The sequence below is a fragment of the Plectropomus leopardus genome, chromosome 10, assembly GCF_026936395.1.
Source record: "Plectropomus leopardus strain MGB_pleo_1.0 chromosome 10, ASM2693639v1, whole genome shotgun sequence".
NCBI classification, from domain to species: domain Eukaryota; kingdom Metazoa; phylum Chordata; class Actinopteri; order Perciformes; family Serranidae; genus Plectropomus; species Plectropomus leopardus.
Genome location: NC_142185.1, coordinates 27,164,132 through 27,181,675, shown reverse-complemented (window position 1 = coordinate 27,181,675; position 17,544 = coordinate 27,164,132). Strand labels below are relative to the sequence as shown.

Sequence of the window (17,544 nt, the reverse complement as noted above, 5' to 3'; positions counted from 1 at the left end):
CAATATTTTTGCGGTGGTTAATCTGATTCTGTAGCAAGGGTAACGCAAGCAGGGTTGTGTCAGAGATGTCTCTTTTTTACCAGTGAGCTGCTCCTACATCAATGAGATTGTCTTTATCTGCCTGCTTGCAGCTTGGGCTCAGATTCTGCCCTCTATATACGGGCGCTGGGTCGTGGGAGGCATGTGGGCGAAGGTGCGTGGCATCCGGCCTAATGCACAGCCTGGAGAGAAATACTAACACTTCATATTCACTGTGACTTCAACACTGCCACAGTTGAGGCTCTCACATTTGGATAGAGATTTTCAGTGAATGAGTCACAGGTTTGAAAGATATTCCATGGGACATGGTCTTCTAATTTAGTTGTGGTGTGAAATGAAAAGAGTCAAATGAAAACCGATTGCCGGCATCCATGTAGCGTTGTCAGCCGCACAAGAATGGCTTGCTCGATGTCTCATCTATCTTAATTTAAAAAACGCTGTTTATGAAAGTCTTGCCACAAAGTGCTCTTCCTCAGACCCCAGGACTGCCTTGTGTTTGACTCAGGATATTCCCCGCTGTACCACATTCCACTGTTGTTCCGTTATTCTGGACCGAGTCCCTGCCTTTTCCTGCCAAAACGCTCCCATAAACACACATCCAACCCCGAAGTCCTTGCTCTGCAGGGGGCATTCCAGAAGTGTTAGTTTTCGGAGCCTTTCTCCACATTCAAAGACACACACGTACACATACTGTACATGCACACACACTGTGCTCTCACCCTTGCCCTAAAATTACAAGAAAAAAACGTACTTGTGTTTTTAAGACTGCAGCAGACGATAACACAGGAATGGTACACTAGTATAACTCTACTATAACTCAAATTTGGTTCTTTTTATTCACTTTTGGATGCATGATATCAACCAGCAATTAACAATCACATATATTGCTCTGGACCGCAGACTGTATAAGAAAAATGTTTGTAGCCTCTGGATCTAAAATGTGAAGCCAATGCAGGAATGCCTTAAAACTGCATTCTTTCTAATGGCCAGCAGGGAACGAAAGCAAAACTGAGAAAATGGCTACTTCTGATTTGATTTATTACCTTAATAAAATTTTTCCTGATGAGTTTATGATCACAGTCTCCAGTTTCATGTCTTTGTCAAAACAGCATGATGTTCATTTTGTAAATATTTGATAAAGCATGCAGTCCCTCAAGGATTTCTTTTCTCTCCTCCTGCTCTCACACAAGCTAACACAGCAGCAGTGGCTAACATCCAACACCTAACCATTAAATGGTCCCAACACTCTCACATCAACATCGAAACAACTCGACTAAACTCTGTCATGAAAGCCCTCTGGTCTCATGATAAAGAGAGCGACAGAGAGGGAAAGAACAAGGGGCTGAGCAAATCAACATGCTGCACAAAGCTCTAGAATTAATATTAATGATAAAGATGCACTAATTGCCCTCCGTCTCCACCTAAGCTGCGCTAAAATATTATTTCAAGTTAGTCTGCGCCGAGTTTGAAAGAGAGACTGAATAAGTTAGAGATACATAAAGAGAAGTAACCACTTTAAAGTTTCCACGGACTTTTGTTCCTACTGCTTTCTACTATTTACCTGCTCTCCTGCCTGTCTGTGATGTCACACAGACACATCAACAAAACATTCCCCACACACACACAAGAGAGGCAGACTTGTGTGCTACAGCGGTGTGTTCACAGGGAGTGCTAATGCAATCTATCGCCTACATTTGACAGGTATGCTTGTTTTTGAAAAACTCACTTGCATGCGCTCATTTTGGTGGGAAAGGGGTAATACAGTCTATGTCTGGGACACATGTCTGGTTTAAAAAAAAATGGATATCTTATATCAATGTGTCTGTGGTTCTTTTAAACCCACAAACTATTTTTAAAAAAGTAACCATTCACATATTAAATCACATCACATTTACCAACAGCTGTTGCTTCACCTCTCACCTGACTCTATAAATAAAGCATGTTTCCTGAACTCAGTTCAGCTACAGTTTACAGAACTTTTATTGAGAACATTTGTGAGATGGCTTTTGACCTTTTTCTATCATAAAAGAGAGATATCGTGTTAAAACATTTCTTCACTTCATGTTACTGCCTCATGTTTTACGCTCTCAGCTCCCATTACCCATGAGGTAATGGGAGGTGCCTCAGCACTTGTTGCCTGGCCCTATTAGTGGTGCTCATTTGAGACACTTGGGGTCTCTTATCAGTCGAGGCAGCAGAGTGATTTCACTCCTTATCAGGCTGTTTACATTAATTTACTGTATACTAATCTGATGCCGCTGGCTATGATATTTCGTAAGCAGTGACATTTTGTAATGAGCAAATCTCTGTTTTAATTTATATACAAGGTAGGTAAGAGTTCAATAATTCTGGAAAATTCCTGCAAAGTTTTAACTCATATACCATCTTTCTCCTTCACATCTGTACAGGAGCAAGAGCACATATGGTGGTCAGTGTTCAGACAAACTCTTGAGGTGTTCCCGAGTGAACTCCGCGCATCAATTATTCAGTTCGATCACCCAGCCTCCTTGCTGTCTCTGTCTTCTTTCTTGCTGTACCGGGACCTGCTCTGCTGTACAGGCAGGCGCAGACAGGGAGGATGGGGGCAGCCCTGTAGATAGCCTGACTGGAGCCGGAAGAGGGCTGGAACAGGAGTATTCATTAAAGTCGCCCCAAGAGCATAGGCATAGGAGAGGATAACAAGACCCTAGGGTGGCTGGTGTGGGCCCTCACTCCTCAAAAAACATAAATGTATTCCCCTTCATCCAGACAAATCCACAGTCTACTGTGTCAGCAAAAATATATACACACATACACACACACACACACACAAATGCACATGCACCTTCGTTGGAACGTAGACTCCTCATTTTTTGTTTTACCTTATACTTTGTTCATAACTTGAAATATAGGATGAGGAAATATTTTACAACCTGGGTCTTATTTTTTTTAGTTTTTGCTACTAGTCTGATGCAGAAACATTCCACTCTGAAAGTATTTCACAACTCCAAACTTTTGCATCAATTAAGCAAGCAGACAAACTTTAAAGTCCATATTATCCAAAACACCTTTTATAAACCTTGTTTTTGATTGACTTCCAGTAATTTAGCTCCTTAACTTGCCACAGTGATATAGAAATGTACTCCAGGGTGTGTCAGTACATTGTGACATCACTATAATTGGTGTTTGATTTAAAGTGACAAGTCACCCCAAAATCAAAAATGTATATTTCCCTTACAGCTGTAGTGCTATCTAGCAAAAATAAATCAATAAATAAATAAGAATAAAAAAAGAAAAAACACAAAAAATCTCAACAGCAATGTCTCTTTCTAGAAATGGACCCAGTTACTCAAGGTAATCCACAGACCTTGTTGCAAGCAGTTTCATGTTGCAACTGTTTTCTTTCTGTCAAACCACACCTGCCAATCATATCACCGCGCTGAAGGAAGTGTGCATCTACTGACAGATAACAGGCTTGTGCTTGAGATAGTTCAAGATGTAAACATTAATGGTGTCCTTGGCTGAGCTGTAATGTTTCACACATGAAATTTCTCAGAACAAGAACTGTAGATTATCTTGGGTAACTGGGTCATGATTTCTGGAAAGAGACATTACTGTTTAGTTTTACCATTTTTTAATTTTTAATTATTTTTTTTTGTGCACTTTGAGGACCACAAGCCGATTGCCATGTAGTTCTATTATAGCGGAGAGAAGGCAGACATCTCTACAGCCGATATCTCCAACACTCTGCAGCTCCCACCAAAACAACCTAGATAGGTAAATAGCACTACAGGTAAGAGGAAAAATGTGTATTTTTGATTTTGGGGTGGACTTTTCCTTTAAGGTGCCACAGAGCCAGCTGATGACCTCACCCAACCACACCCATTATTAGAGGTGCAACAGATTTCAAACTTTCAATGAGAGCAGTGAGTCATTGCCTTTCAGTCTGGTATTAATTTAAATATTTGGGGAAATAAACTGTTTTTTGAGTTAGATGAGAAGTAGTTTCACATAGCCCGACCTAATTCCAGAGCGCTGTCTCAGCACTAGATAAAGGTCTAGAGTCACGATTATCTCTCTTCTATAGGGGAAAAAAACACTCCGGTTTGTGTTTGTTTGTTTGTTTGTTTGTTTTAACCAATCACAGTTGTCTTGGGAAGCACAAAGCCCAGGAGGCAGCGATGGCTATCTTGCAAAACAGTGTTGAGCTGGTTGTTTCTATGAAACATTTGCATGTGGGGAGGACAGCACTGTCATTAAAATGACCCTGCAAAAATAAACATGACAAAAAATCAACAGCCGGCAACACACTCCAAAGATGTTACTTCTTTAAAGGTACAGTGTGGATTTAGTGGCATCTAGAGGCAAAGATTACAGAACTAAAATATGTAAATGGCCCTATTTAGAGCCAGTGTTTGATTTGTCCATTCTTTAGCAACAACATGGCAGACAACACTGTATGTAGATAAACGGCCCATTCTAAGGTAACAAAAACACAGCATTTCTCATGTTCAGGTGATTATAATCTAATGAAAACATAGTTATGAATATTGTATTCCATATCTGCCACTAGATGCCCTTTAATCCTACACACTGGACCTTTAATGTTTTTTTTATCCGGCCGTTGACTATTGGCTATCTAATAGCTCTCACCTCCACGTATCGGGCAGAGGTGCAGAAAAGCGTTTTAAAAGAGCCATAACTAACTGAACGACTCCTGAGGGAGGCGGCTCAGACTGACGTATGTGTCTCTGGGGTCTCTGAGATCTAACTGCACAGGGCTGTTGTTCTCCCCAGTCTGCCTGCCTGGCCTGTTGGGCCCCATACCACAGCTTTCCAGAAAGACCCCCAAGCGATGTTGCATTCAGCCAGACTGAGCAGTAAGCTGAAATTAAAGCTGTTTCACTGCGGTTAGTTAAATAGTTGGACAGTGAGAGCATGGGGTGGCCCCGAGTCAAGGCTAAGGCTGTCTGGGCCAGTGAGTGGAAATCTCAAAAAAGGACTAAGGGTTGGGGAGGAGAGAGGGGAACATGTAAAATAACGGATTGGGGGAAACTCTCGTGGTGACCTGGTTAGATGGTTTCTGGGATTTTGGTGAGGAGCTAGAAAATGGTTGTGGGTATATTCTGTAGTATCACACATCTATTAAATGTACTGTCACTGCTCATTTGCCTGTTTGTATAGCAGCACGCTGGGAAAGAATGTATTACATAAGATGATAAGATATTCACTCAACGGGACATACTCAGAGTTAGTAGCATGTTCAGTGGTCATATAAAGGAAACAGGAGAGTTTGTTTTACAAAGAAAAATAACTAAAATGTCCAGTGTGTAGGATTTAGGTTGATATATTGGCAGAAATGGAACATATAGTACTGTGCAAAACTCAAAGTTCACCATATTTTGATGTTTTAGCAAAGTTGTAATGAAAGTATACATACATTTATTTATCAGATATAAACAAAGAATAAAGAGAACATGTACAATGCATTAAAACACCAAAAATGTCAGGAAAAATGGATTCTTCAGAAAGACTCCCAAACCTCTCTTCAAGTACCACTTGTCCTGCATGTTTTAGATCTCTCTCTGCTTTAACACAGCTGAAGTAAATGATGAGTTATCATCAAGCTGCTTCGGGAGTACATTATGAGCTGATCTTTTGAATCAGCAGGGAGAGATTTAAAACATGCATGACAGGTCGTACTTGAAGAAAGGCTTGGGAAACGCTGCCTTAGAATGAGCCCTTTGTATCTAGATAGGGAGCAGGTCCTTGTCCAGAGCGTCCACCATGTTTCTACAGTAGCCCAGGAAGGACTAACTTAACACTGGCTCTAGATAGGATGATTTTTTTTTTCATTTGCTACTGTAGTTAGCAGCCCCTACCAGTTTTAAGTCACTGTGTAAGATTTCTGGGGATTTGAAATCATCTAGCTGTGAGAATTTCCTATTTTAACCAGCTGAAACTTCTGATTAGAATTCATTTGGTGTTCATTGTTCAGGTTTTTACCAGGAGCCAAATTATCCGCAGAGGTCTCCTCTTCTCCAAATCAGACAAGGTAATTAAAATCAGTAAAAACACTGAGTGAGCCCTCTTTCCTCAGAGGGGCTTATGACTTTGGTGGCCGATGCAGAAACACAAAAATGCAAAAAATGCAAAAATGCAAATGGCCCTATTTGTTTCAAATGTTTTATTTATATGCATATACATGCAATTGTATTGTAATATGTTATTTTCTTTTTTTATGAACATAAGTAACAAATGGCCCTATTTTGAGCCAGTGTTTGGTTTGTCCTTTCTGGGCTGCTGTAGAGACATGGTGGTACAAAACGGCAGACTCTGTGAACAAGGATCCGCTCTCTATATATAAACAGTTCATTCAGGTACCGTAAAACACAATTCTTTTCAGGTGATAATACACTAAAGAAAACATACTTATTATATTATAATCCATTTCTTCCGATGTATTCCCCTTAATTCAAAACACTGAACCTTTAAATCTGTGGGTTTTTTCGTTTCGGGACCTTTGCAGATAATTCAGCTCATGGTAAAAACTCCTATATAATGAACTCTGAATGAATTCTAACCAGGAAAAGTTTCGCTTGGTTGCAATTTGTAGTCCTCATCCTTAGATGCCACTAAATCCCCCTAAATCCAATACACAGCTCCTTTAATTTCTGTTATCCAGTTGCCATATGAAACATATCAGCATCTATCATCCAAATATGTAACTATTGCTTAATATTTTCCAATTGTTCTATAATGAGTTGGTAGTGATACAGCTGAAAGTGCTGATCATGTGGTTGTGTGAGGGTTAGAAGGCCTGTGGCTGGACTTCAGCCACCGAGTTGGAAGTGTTTATTGAATTATATAACTGCTTGGGCATAAATCTGGGCTAAGGAGCAAGGGGTGGGTCTACAAGGTCCTTCTACCCCCCATGTCTTGCTGGGTTCAACCACAGGGACGGCCCACATTCTTCAGCCTCTGCTCACTGGCCGGTGCTCTTAAAGGTTCTCCATACAAAAAAAAAAAAAGAAAAAAGAATCAAATCACATCAAACTTGTCAGCAGCTAGTTTCCTTACAGATGATTTCATCCCTTGGTCCCTCATCCAGAGCACACACTGAAAGCATAACGCATGATTGTAATCACAACATTGCATTTGCTTTTATTTTCTATTTTTATACATATTGGATGCTGTACAAGAGCAACATTTTCCTAATGCTTCCAGACCACAGTGAATTGGCTATACATAATGACTGGAATGGAGGAGAGTAAATTCCTAAGCCAAGTTCCTTTAAATCCACAGGGGTTCACACAACATATGGATCAGTCTTCCAAGAGGAACAGGAGCCAAGACATCTGTGTGACTAGCAGGGACTGATCCCCTCTACCAGAACACTGGGAGAAGGAAAACCAGGATTATCTGGTCACATTGCATATCACGGGCGTATATTCTCTGCACAATAGTACATGCCCTGCCTCGCTGCTATCTGTAAAGTGCTCCATGTCAAATTTATAATGCAATTTGAATAATACATCCCAATTAGCATGTACGGTTAGATGCTCACACATATTTGTGAGGTGGAACTCTTTTGTGGACAAGCATTTCTAATCATATCTAAAATTGTGTAGCGAGGGAAACAGTGAGAATGTATATTCCACTGCACTAATCTACTCTGTGTGGAGGTTTTCATTATCCACTATCCACTATGTTCCTGTTCAGTGGGGTCTCTGTGCCCAGTTAAGAGTCCCACTAGCCTCAGGGTAAAAGGATGGTAATGGGGATGACGGGAGAGCAGGGCTTAACTATTTCACTGCATTATGTTTTACACTTGCAATAATGCAGTAAAAGTAGAAGGTTATTTCATCACCAAATGTTGGTGATATCCGGCATGCTTGTAATTTGACTTTGTCGGGCTAGATTTTGGCAACGGTGGATGGCTATTTAAAAATACAGCCCGAAACTGCCTGTTTAAGGTGGGAGTATAGTGCCGTTATGCTGCCTCACCGTTCTGGGTACGATCGCTAAATGGGGAGACAGAGTTGTCTTTCTTTTAAGCCGCCACGGTTGATAATAACAAAACATTGTCTGTATAAATAAGACAGACTGCAGTGCGAGACCATGGGCAGGACAGGTGTGACGTTTTGACAACATGTTATGTCTGTGACCTGGAGATTAAAAAAGTAACTGTTAGCAGTAAGCTGCTAACTCAAAAGTAAAGAACAGCTGCTGTAAATGTATGCAACTTGTAAAAAACAATGAGATTTGGGAGCTCCTCACCCTCCGAGCACATCAGTCATCATATAACAGAGAAGGCAAATGATTATTATTGCAATGTTAATGTAATTATTATTGTTTAGAAAGCCCTGCGGACGCATATGTTATATGTTACCGTAAAAACACTGTTGTGTTACATGTCATGCTCTTCACAGCTGCCTTTTGGTTCTATGATGCCAGCATGCTATCTAAAAGTGCACACTGGAGTGGGATGATGCTGCAGTCATTTGGTTCAGCCCGTTCTCATTCTGAAGTCATCAAATACTGCCTTTTTGTCAGTTATTTCAGCATCAGACAGCAACCCCAAAAATCCCCCTTTCCTCATGTTATGATGCACTACTGTTGGCTGAATATCACCTATAATGGCAGTATGGTACAAAGATGGACAATCGCAGTTCATAATGCAGCTGGACAGCACCTGCAGCGGCAGTATGATACAGCGCTGGATGGCGTCAGTTTTAAACGCTGATGGTAACGACGTAGTATAAGAAGCTGTAAAGAATGTAGAGTCAAACCATGATGTGTTTTTTTAAATCTAACTATGCACTTTTGTTGACGTCCCAGCATTAGTTAAGGCGTCCCAGAACGCCAGCGGCAAACACAGGAGGATACCTAGAGCTTAACATATGTAGATGTGAAAGTCCATTAACAATGCAGCGATATGTCACAACTTTTGAATATGAACGTGTTGGGGAGGCCGGTGTTTACTTTCCATATGAATGATGAGCCAAACCATGGTAAGTTTTTCTCTAAACCTAAACACATGCTTTTGTTGCATAAGGAAATAAACGTGAATACCAGGTGTTTTACCGACATTGAACATTTATTTTGAAAAAGACTGTATGAATCTAACCAGCAGAAACTGTACATTTCCTGTACAAACAGAAGTGTGTTTTGAAAAGACACAATGCAAGTAACAGGCGTAAATTGACAAGGCGTCTCAGAACATCAACAACTGATGCAGGAGGACACTTAGCACGTAGACGTGAAAATCCACTGACAAAGCGGTGATATGTGTCGAATTTGGATGAGAATGTGTTGTTTGGTTTGATAAAAAAAATGCAATAAAGTGGCAGTCCTATAACATGGTCTCAGAGTAAAAAGGGCATATGAAATATGAATATGAATACAGTGTTACTGATTTAGAGTTTTACTGATATTTGTCAGTGGAGATGGAGGTTTTAATTTGTTATTTTTTTGCACGCTGAGTATCTACAGTTTGCGAAGTACATGACAAGAGTCTGTGTTTGTACATGCAGGAGCGTACAGGAATGGAAGCTTGTGTTCTCACATATGTGACCTCCTGTGTCCTAGAATGTTGCCTCCACCCAACCACACCCCCCTGCTACGCACACACATACACACACACCGCACACACAAACACACACCACCCTAGACAGGCCAGGTTGCCAGAGCTACACAAACTCCCACCCATTAGCGGCAGGATTCCAGGATAACCATGGCAACCAGTCTCTCACCCCCGGGGAGACGAGCAGTAGAACTGAAAGGCTCCATTCAATTTCCACATCCCAGTACAGCACACACAAAAGGACACACATGCACACTTTTTCACACACCAACACACACTCACTGACAAGTGCACGCTCACACACACACAGACATGGACACGTCCAACGCAACCCACTTGCTCTAACAGCCTCGCAGTCACTCCAGCCTTCCCTGCCTGCCTCCACCGGGGTGAGTGGGAGCTTGTTAGAGAGACCGCACACTACATCCTCTCACCCACGGTCCTGGACTGCATATACACAGCGCACCAGTGAAGCATTAATTACACCTCACTCATTGTGATTAGACACACTTTTAGAGGAAGTCGACAGACTCTTTTATTTCATGCACAAAGATTACCTCTCTCCCTGCAGGCATAAAGCATCTTATCAACGGTAGAGTGCTATCATCTGACTGCATCCACGGTGACAATATGGCATGTGCATTCTTGTCTCGTGTTATGTCACATGGCAGACACAGGGAGGTGAGATTGGTGTCATGAAGAGTTATTTTCTTTGACACCTCCAAGATATCTCTTCTATGCACGGACGCAAAAACAAAGGTTTGAGAGAAATTATGTAACATGGAGCAAGGCAGAGGGAAATATTGGTATATGATAATAGAAAGAAGTGCCGCTACAGTATCAATTCAGTGGCTAATAAGGACGTAGTTATGATCATTTGTGTCCCCCACCCCCCATCCCACTTGAGTGAGCGCAGCATGCTCCCAAAGTCTCAGACAGCCGAATGTACTTGCTGGGTTTAACCAAGAGGAGAGAGAAAAGGTTAATGACGCACAGTGGGAAATCAGCCTCTAAGTATCACAGATAGTATCACAAGAAATGGGATGGAGAGGTATAGGGGTGGAAGCGAAATGGGCTGTATGAAAAGGAACAGATGATGAGATCCTAGGAGAAAAATGAAGGAAGGTATGGACAGAAAGAAACAGTCATAAAAGAATAAATGATTGACAAACAGAGCTCCGAAACGCAGGGTGTTGATTATCTCCTGTTCACATTAGAGCCCACACAGACCATTAGACGTGAGCCCAGCTTGAATCAATTTGGATATTATCTATTCAGGAAAATCTTGAGTGGCAAGCACACAGCACTCAGCCTCTCTTACCAGCACAATGCTGGTTGTTTTTTGTTTTCCTGGTGGCAGATAGCAGGGAGGTGAAGATGTGCGAGGCGTCTCGTTAAGATGGATGGACAGGTGGGAAGGCTGGCATAAATTAGGTCAGCAAATGTTATAAAAGGGTGTGGTGTTGTTTGGGAAACAATGTAGGAGAGAAAGAGGGAGTGTAGGAGAACAGGAACAAGGGAGGGATGGAGAAAGAGTGGAGTGAGGCTGGCACTAATGACGGGTGCGCCCAGGGCCACACAAGTACAGCTGTCTCCCCTCCCAACTTCAGCAATGTCAGATCAGCATAATAAAACCCACTGTGTTAGTCTGTGCTCGCAGGAACAGCTGGGTGGCTTGGCAAAAAGAAAAAAAACAGAATTAAAGCCTTGTGGTTGTTTGCCTCCGCGCACCAGTTAAGTTACAGTTTACATCTATGTCTGTAAAAACATTATTACTTCCACCAACAGTACAGAAGATTTACATTATCAGCACTGCTGAATTCTTGAGATATGGCTAAAAACATGTTTTGTGAGGTCACAGTGAACTTGACCTTTGACAACCAAATTCTAATCACTTCACTGTTGAGTCCAAGAGGACATTTGTGCCAAATTAGCATGAATTCCTTCAAGGAGCTCTTGAGATGTGGTATTCACAAGAATGAGACAGATGCAAGATCACACTGACCCTTGACCTATGACCACAGACATCTAGCCAGCTCATCTTTGAGTCCAAGTGAATGTTTGTGTCAAATTTGAAGAAATTCCTTCAAGGTATTCTTGAGATATCACATTCACAAGAATGAGACAGATGAGGTCACCGTAACCTTGACCTTTGACCTATGACTACTACTACTATTCCCTCAGGGCATTCTTGAGATATCGTGTTCACAAAGGTATAATCATAGATGAGTCCAGGTGGATGTTTATCCCAAATTTTTTAAAAATTCCTTCAAGGTGTTTTCAGCCTTTACATGCACAAGAATAAGACAGATGAGGTCATCTTGACCTTGACCTTTAACCCATGACAACCAAAATCTTATCAGTTCATCACTGAGTTCAAGTGGAAGTTTGTACCAAATTTGAAAAAAATCCCACAAGGTGTTCTTTAGATATTGTGTTCACAAGAATGAAACAGACGAACAACTCACAAACGTAATGCCTACAGCCACCCCAGCGTGGAGGCATAATAAAAAGTGAACAAGAGCGAGGAGAATTATGAATCACCAAATCATCTCTGCCATGAGCTCGTTGAGTTTCTGGACCAGTGATGCTCAGGGAGGTTCAGAAAGGAGCTTTAGTGATGGTGGACACTTTGGACAAATCACTTTGCTTTCATCGAGTTTCCACAGGCTGACGTCAGATTGTGTCCACTGAGTCACACACACACCACCTCGTCTTTGTGTTTGTGCCCTTAGTGGCCTTGTGAAAAGGATGTGCGTACACGTTTAGCATGATGTCAGACGTACTTCTCCAACCTCCCCTCACGCCTAGAGTCCCTTATCGCTGATATCATACACCCGGGGTCTTACAGGGCTTAACCCTGAACACAAAACCAGATAAAGTCAGCTCAAAGACCGTCTATACCGACTTGATCTTTACATATTATTTGCACTTTTATTGGATGGACCTCCATGTAGGAGGATATCTGCCTGTCTGACTCACTCCTTGTCTGTCTGACCACCCCCTCCTTCCAGGCTGCCAGCACTCTCTTTGTGTCTCTCGCTGTCTCTATCTCCTCCTCTCTCGCCTGTGTTTGTCTTAATCATTGCTGAGGTGATGTGGGCCAGGCAGAGGCAGTGGATAATGTGATTAGAAGGGTCTCAAAGTCTCCACTCTGATCGTTCCAGCCTCCTGGGACTTCAGTCACATTTGTCGGGGATCTCCAGGTGGAAAATGGCCTCAATAAGATCTTCTCGTTACTCCCGGGGTTTGAGCCTCGCAACTTTTTTGCCTCCTTGTTTTTAAAAGTATGTGTGCACCAGTCCTGCCTGAGATGTCTGCAACACGGTCATGGAGCATAGAGGCCAGAGGGAATAGAGGGTTTGGGCTGGGTTTAAAGTGCATGTGTGTATCTGTAATCCCCATATGTGTGTGCGTATAAGGATACTGAGTGTGTTTTCCAGGCCTCCAGAGGCTACACAGATGAATGAAGCATTGGATCAGGTAAGCCGGGCGATACTCCCCAGCATGTGCTGCAGCTGGCCCCGGGGGATTTTGAGTAGTGCGTCTGCCAGACCGCTGGGGGGGTGGAGGAGAGGAAGAGTGGCTTTCGTCAGGAGAAAGATGAAGAAGGTTTAGACATGACAGGCGTGTCATTAATCACAAGATTCTCCAGGCAGTGTTCGTGGATCTACCTGTTCTCGACGGAGGGAACCAAAGGAACGAACTGGACTAGTCATGGGAATAGGAGGAGAGTGTGTTTAGTTTTGTGTTTCTTCTGTGGCTTCATTATTGCCAGATTCCCCATTCCTTATGCCTTTCCTGGCTCGGGCCATTTACCATGAGCCCCTCTGGCAGCTACATCCATGACAGGTACAGAGAGAGAAAAGCACTCTGTAGGAAGCAAATCTGTCACCGTGCTAACTAAAACATGTCAGTGTGGTGGTGCTGGGTGCGCGCCTGTGCAGTGTGGATAGCTGATTGGAATCCAAGGCTGCTGCAGTGAAGAGTTTATTTTCTAGCTTTAGAGAAAGACGAGACAAGGAGCTTTGAGAGAGCTGGAGCAGCCGGTGTAGCTGCAAAGTTGGGGGATCTGGGGGAAAGATGGGGGGAGAAATCAAGGCATAGCTAAACTATGAGACGCAGTGAAATGTGTCTGTATGTGTGTGTGTTCCTGGCCTCTGGGGAGCCAACTCCTCTCTCTGGACTAGACTGAGCCCACCTGAGTCTCTCCCCCACCCCTACAGCTGTTTCCCTCTCCACATTCAAATCTTCCCCCCCATCATCCTTATTTCTATCCCCTTATTTCAACTCCCATTTTTATGCCACCTTGCCATTTGGTATATAAGATACAATCGCAGAATGGATACAGAGTTTAAGCACAGGAGGTAGTAACAGCACTGAAACTGAGTCTATATAAACAGGACAGCCGGCAGGGCGGGACCATGGGCAGGAGCAACATGCTGTCATCTCAAGTCATCACATATCAGCACTTTGTCAGTGGACTTTCACATCTACATGTTACGCACTACGCATCCTTCTGCATCTGCTGTTGACACTACGGGATACCGCAACCACACTAGGCCGTCGACAAAAGCACATGGTTAGGTTTAGGCAACAAAAGCACTTGGAGCAGTCTAGAAAAAAACATCATGGTATTGCTTTACCCTTCAGTAAAGTCTAAGGTTTGTTGGACCCATTCACTCTCACCTCCTGCTGTATAGGGATTTTCGAGCTCCCTATAATATTTATTTTATTTTTAAAGTTTATTTGATAGGGACAATGCAAATGAACATAGTACAACTTCAGCCTGTTACAAACAAGCTGTGGTAACTGATATTTCACATATAGAGATTGTAGCTAATTAAGTTGAAATTAGGCTTTTAGTAAAGAAAAAGAAAAGAATCTAAGGTATCAAGGTTACATTCAGCAACCTGCATACAATAACAGTTATAAAAGAAAAGAAGAGAAAAAGGTAAATAAATACCTCACATAGAATTACAATGCAAAAAAGACACAAATAACAAGGTTACATGCACCTACAACACTCAACTCAGTGCTCACATCTCTGATTTTGCTTCAGCCAACCTTTAACACTTTTGCTATTACTAATTACTGGCAACGTTCAAACCGACGCTGTTCAGCAGCATATCATACTGCCGCAACGGGTGCCGTCCAGCTGGGTTATGAACTGCCGCTGCCCGGCTGCATATTATACTGCTGCAACAGGTAGCTTTTGGAGTTGGTGTCTGATGCTGCAAACACTGAGAAAGCGGCGGTTTTTGATGACTTTTGAAAGAGAACAGACTGGAAGGATGGGATCATGGGCAGGACAGGTATGTTGTTGGACAGGTATGCAGTATATTGATTTTTTATCTATTATATGTTATTCTGTGTGACCTTTACCCTTTAGCCTGTACTGCTGCAGAACTTCCCCTCTGGGGATCAATAAAGGATTATCTTATCTTATGTTCTGACCACATGTTATGCATGTGACCCACCATGGGGGATTAAAAAAGCAGCAAATAGCGGTTCCAGTAAACTCAGAGAAGAACAGTAACAATAAATGGCTGCAAACTGGGAAAACAATAAGATTCAGGAGATTTAGGAGCTTCGAGGAGAGGACGAGATCAGCCACCATAAAACAGATGGTAAATTATTGTTATTGACATATTAATGCCATTAGTTCCATGATGCCGGCATGCTTTCTAAAATCACACACTGGAGCAGGTTGCTGTTGTTTGGTTGTGTGTTAAAATACACAGAGTGCAAAAAGAGTGGATTTTGTAGCGGCCCTATAGTGTGATCTCTGAGTAAAAAGGGCTTCAGTAACTCCTAGTCTCTGTGTACACCAAGCCTGGTGCTGCTCAGAGGAGCCCATTCACTGCACAGCACTGATGTATTTCTGCAGTTGTGTAATGTTTGTTTTTTAGCCTTCTTCGAACCACATTATTGATTTGAATTGCGGATAACCGTGCTGCAAAGTAAAAGTTGAGCTGTTGCATAGATATGCCATGACCTGCAAATACTTTGTACTGACAGCTGCAGCCCAGTGTTTTCTACTGAAACAACTCCAGCTTTTAGACTGCGCCACAAGCGGAGCAGTATGAATTCCCATATAAGGCAGGAGGACCCTTTCTAACCTTCTCCCTCCTCCTCCTCCTCTCTCTTCTACCCCTTCACTCCAGCAACCAGCTCACACTGTCAGCTCGCTCTTCCCTTTCTGCTAAGACCGTGGTCTAATGCCCTTAAGACACACACACATGCACACACATACACGCACATATAGGCAAATATCGTATAGAGGGCAGCCGGAGAACAACAGCTCTGAGTCAAACACAGGTGGTTCTCTCAGTTTGAACACTGATACTTGTCATTTTGTGTTTTCAATTTGCCAATCATCCCCTGAAATACCTGTCTGGACATCTGCATTGCTGCATTTTCTCCTTTAAGCTCCACAATACAGTAAATATCGCACCAAAGCTTCAGATGAAGCCTCACAATTCCAATGGGAGGGATGAGGAGAGCGGGAAGCAGAGTGGGAGGTAGAGATGGACTGAAAGATGAAGACAGTGAAGACGGAGCGAGAGAGAAGAAGAAAAAACACAAACAGAGCTGATAAGACCTTCGGCAGAGGAAGTGTCGTTCTCAGCAAATCCCCAGTGGACTCCCAGTATCCCACTCTTCCCCTGCTGCAGGATGTCTCCTCGTGTGGGAATACGCAAAGAATGCGGCCCCTTTTGTTTAGTGTGCGATAGGCTCCTGGTTGGCGGTCATTTGTGTGTCGTACTGTATGTGTGACAAGCTCCAGGCTTGGCAGACGCTGATCAGAGCAACACTCAACAGACCTTTCTGGGTAAGACCCTCCTAGGAAAACAATGACTAGTCTTATGGCTGCAATCTTTCAAAGCCCCTCCTTGGCTGATGGAGCTCTTGTTTGGCTCACACTGTTATAGACTACAAATTAAACAAAGGGCTAAGAAGGCATCAGTGGCTCCAAACCTTTTTTGTCTGATGAACCCCAAAGCTGAAGGCTTATCAGATGATGCAGGTTATTTTAACCATTTACACTTACTTTTAGCTTTTTCTATCTGAGCAAATTGGTTTGACCTCTTGCACAAACACGGGAAGATGGCGATTAGCAACTTAACATGGCCCAAAAAATTGCAAGAAATTAGTAAAAAGTTAGGAGAAAATTAATTAAAAATAAGCACAAAAAGGGTAACAATTGAACGAGAAACTGACCCCCTTCTTTTGTTAATTTTCCCCTTTAAAAAAATAATTTCTGCTCATTTTCTTATTTCATGCAATATATGGGACATTTCCTGTCAAGTTGCTCACTGCCTCTTTCTCCATGTTTTTGATGGAAATTTTCTCAGGTTTCAAAGGGTTGAACAGCTTGTAAAAAGTATCTGAAAACAGTACAGGGAAACTGATTTTGAACCAAGTTTCAAAGGGTTAATCCAATACTTACAAAACCTCTCAGAAATCCAATAAATCTTCAGTGGGCCCTTTTAAGGTTTTATTTGATGGTTATCATATATAAACAACTGCTGTCTTTGCTGTCGTTTGAGTGGTTTACACTATTGTTTGAAAGCTATGCTCCTTGCAGGTCGATTGATAGCAACCATTTCAAGATACAACCACCACAGCAGTTTCAATAAATGCTTCTGTCAGACAAAAGCAAATAAATAATTATAACTCACCCATGAAGCCATCATTTTAATCCACAGATCCATAAAAACGCTGCTGATACAGCTCTCATACTGTTGTCACTTCCAGGTGTCCAGATGATCAAAATCCAGTGAAATATTTAGTCCAAACACATTATTACATCCATAGATATCCACCAACTGCTGTTGCATCGCTTCAAATGTTCGTATTTCTCCGCACATTATCCAAAATTTCTTCTGTTTGCATGTAAATATGCAGACTCCTCTGTATCAAAATGGTGAATGAAC

General features: G+C 42.3%; 1 protein-coding gene across 1 annotated transcript in view; it reads right to left on the bottom strand.

Annotated features, from left to right (window-relative positions):
- Nucleotides 1–17,411, bottom strand: part of klf12b (Kruppel like factor 12b) — a 99,851-nt gene extending 82,440 nt beyond the window's left edge. The window contains exon 1 of the mRNA XM_088083469.1: nt 17,290–17,411. Within this exon, the coding sequence (XP_087939595.1) occupies nt 17,290–17,293 (4 nt within the window). The 5' untranslated portion in view covers nt 17,294–17,411. The remainder of the gene's footprint in view (nt 1–17,289) is intronic.
- Nucleotides 17,412–17,544: the final 133 nt, after the last annotated feature.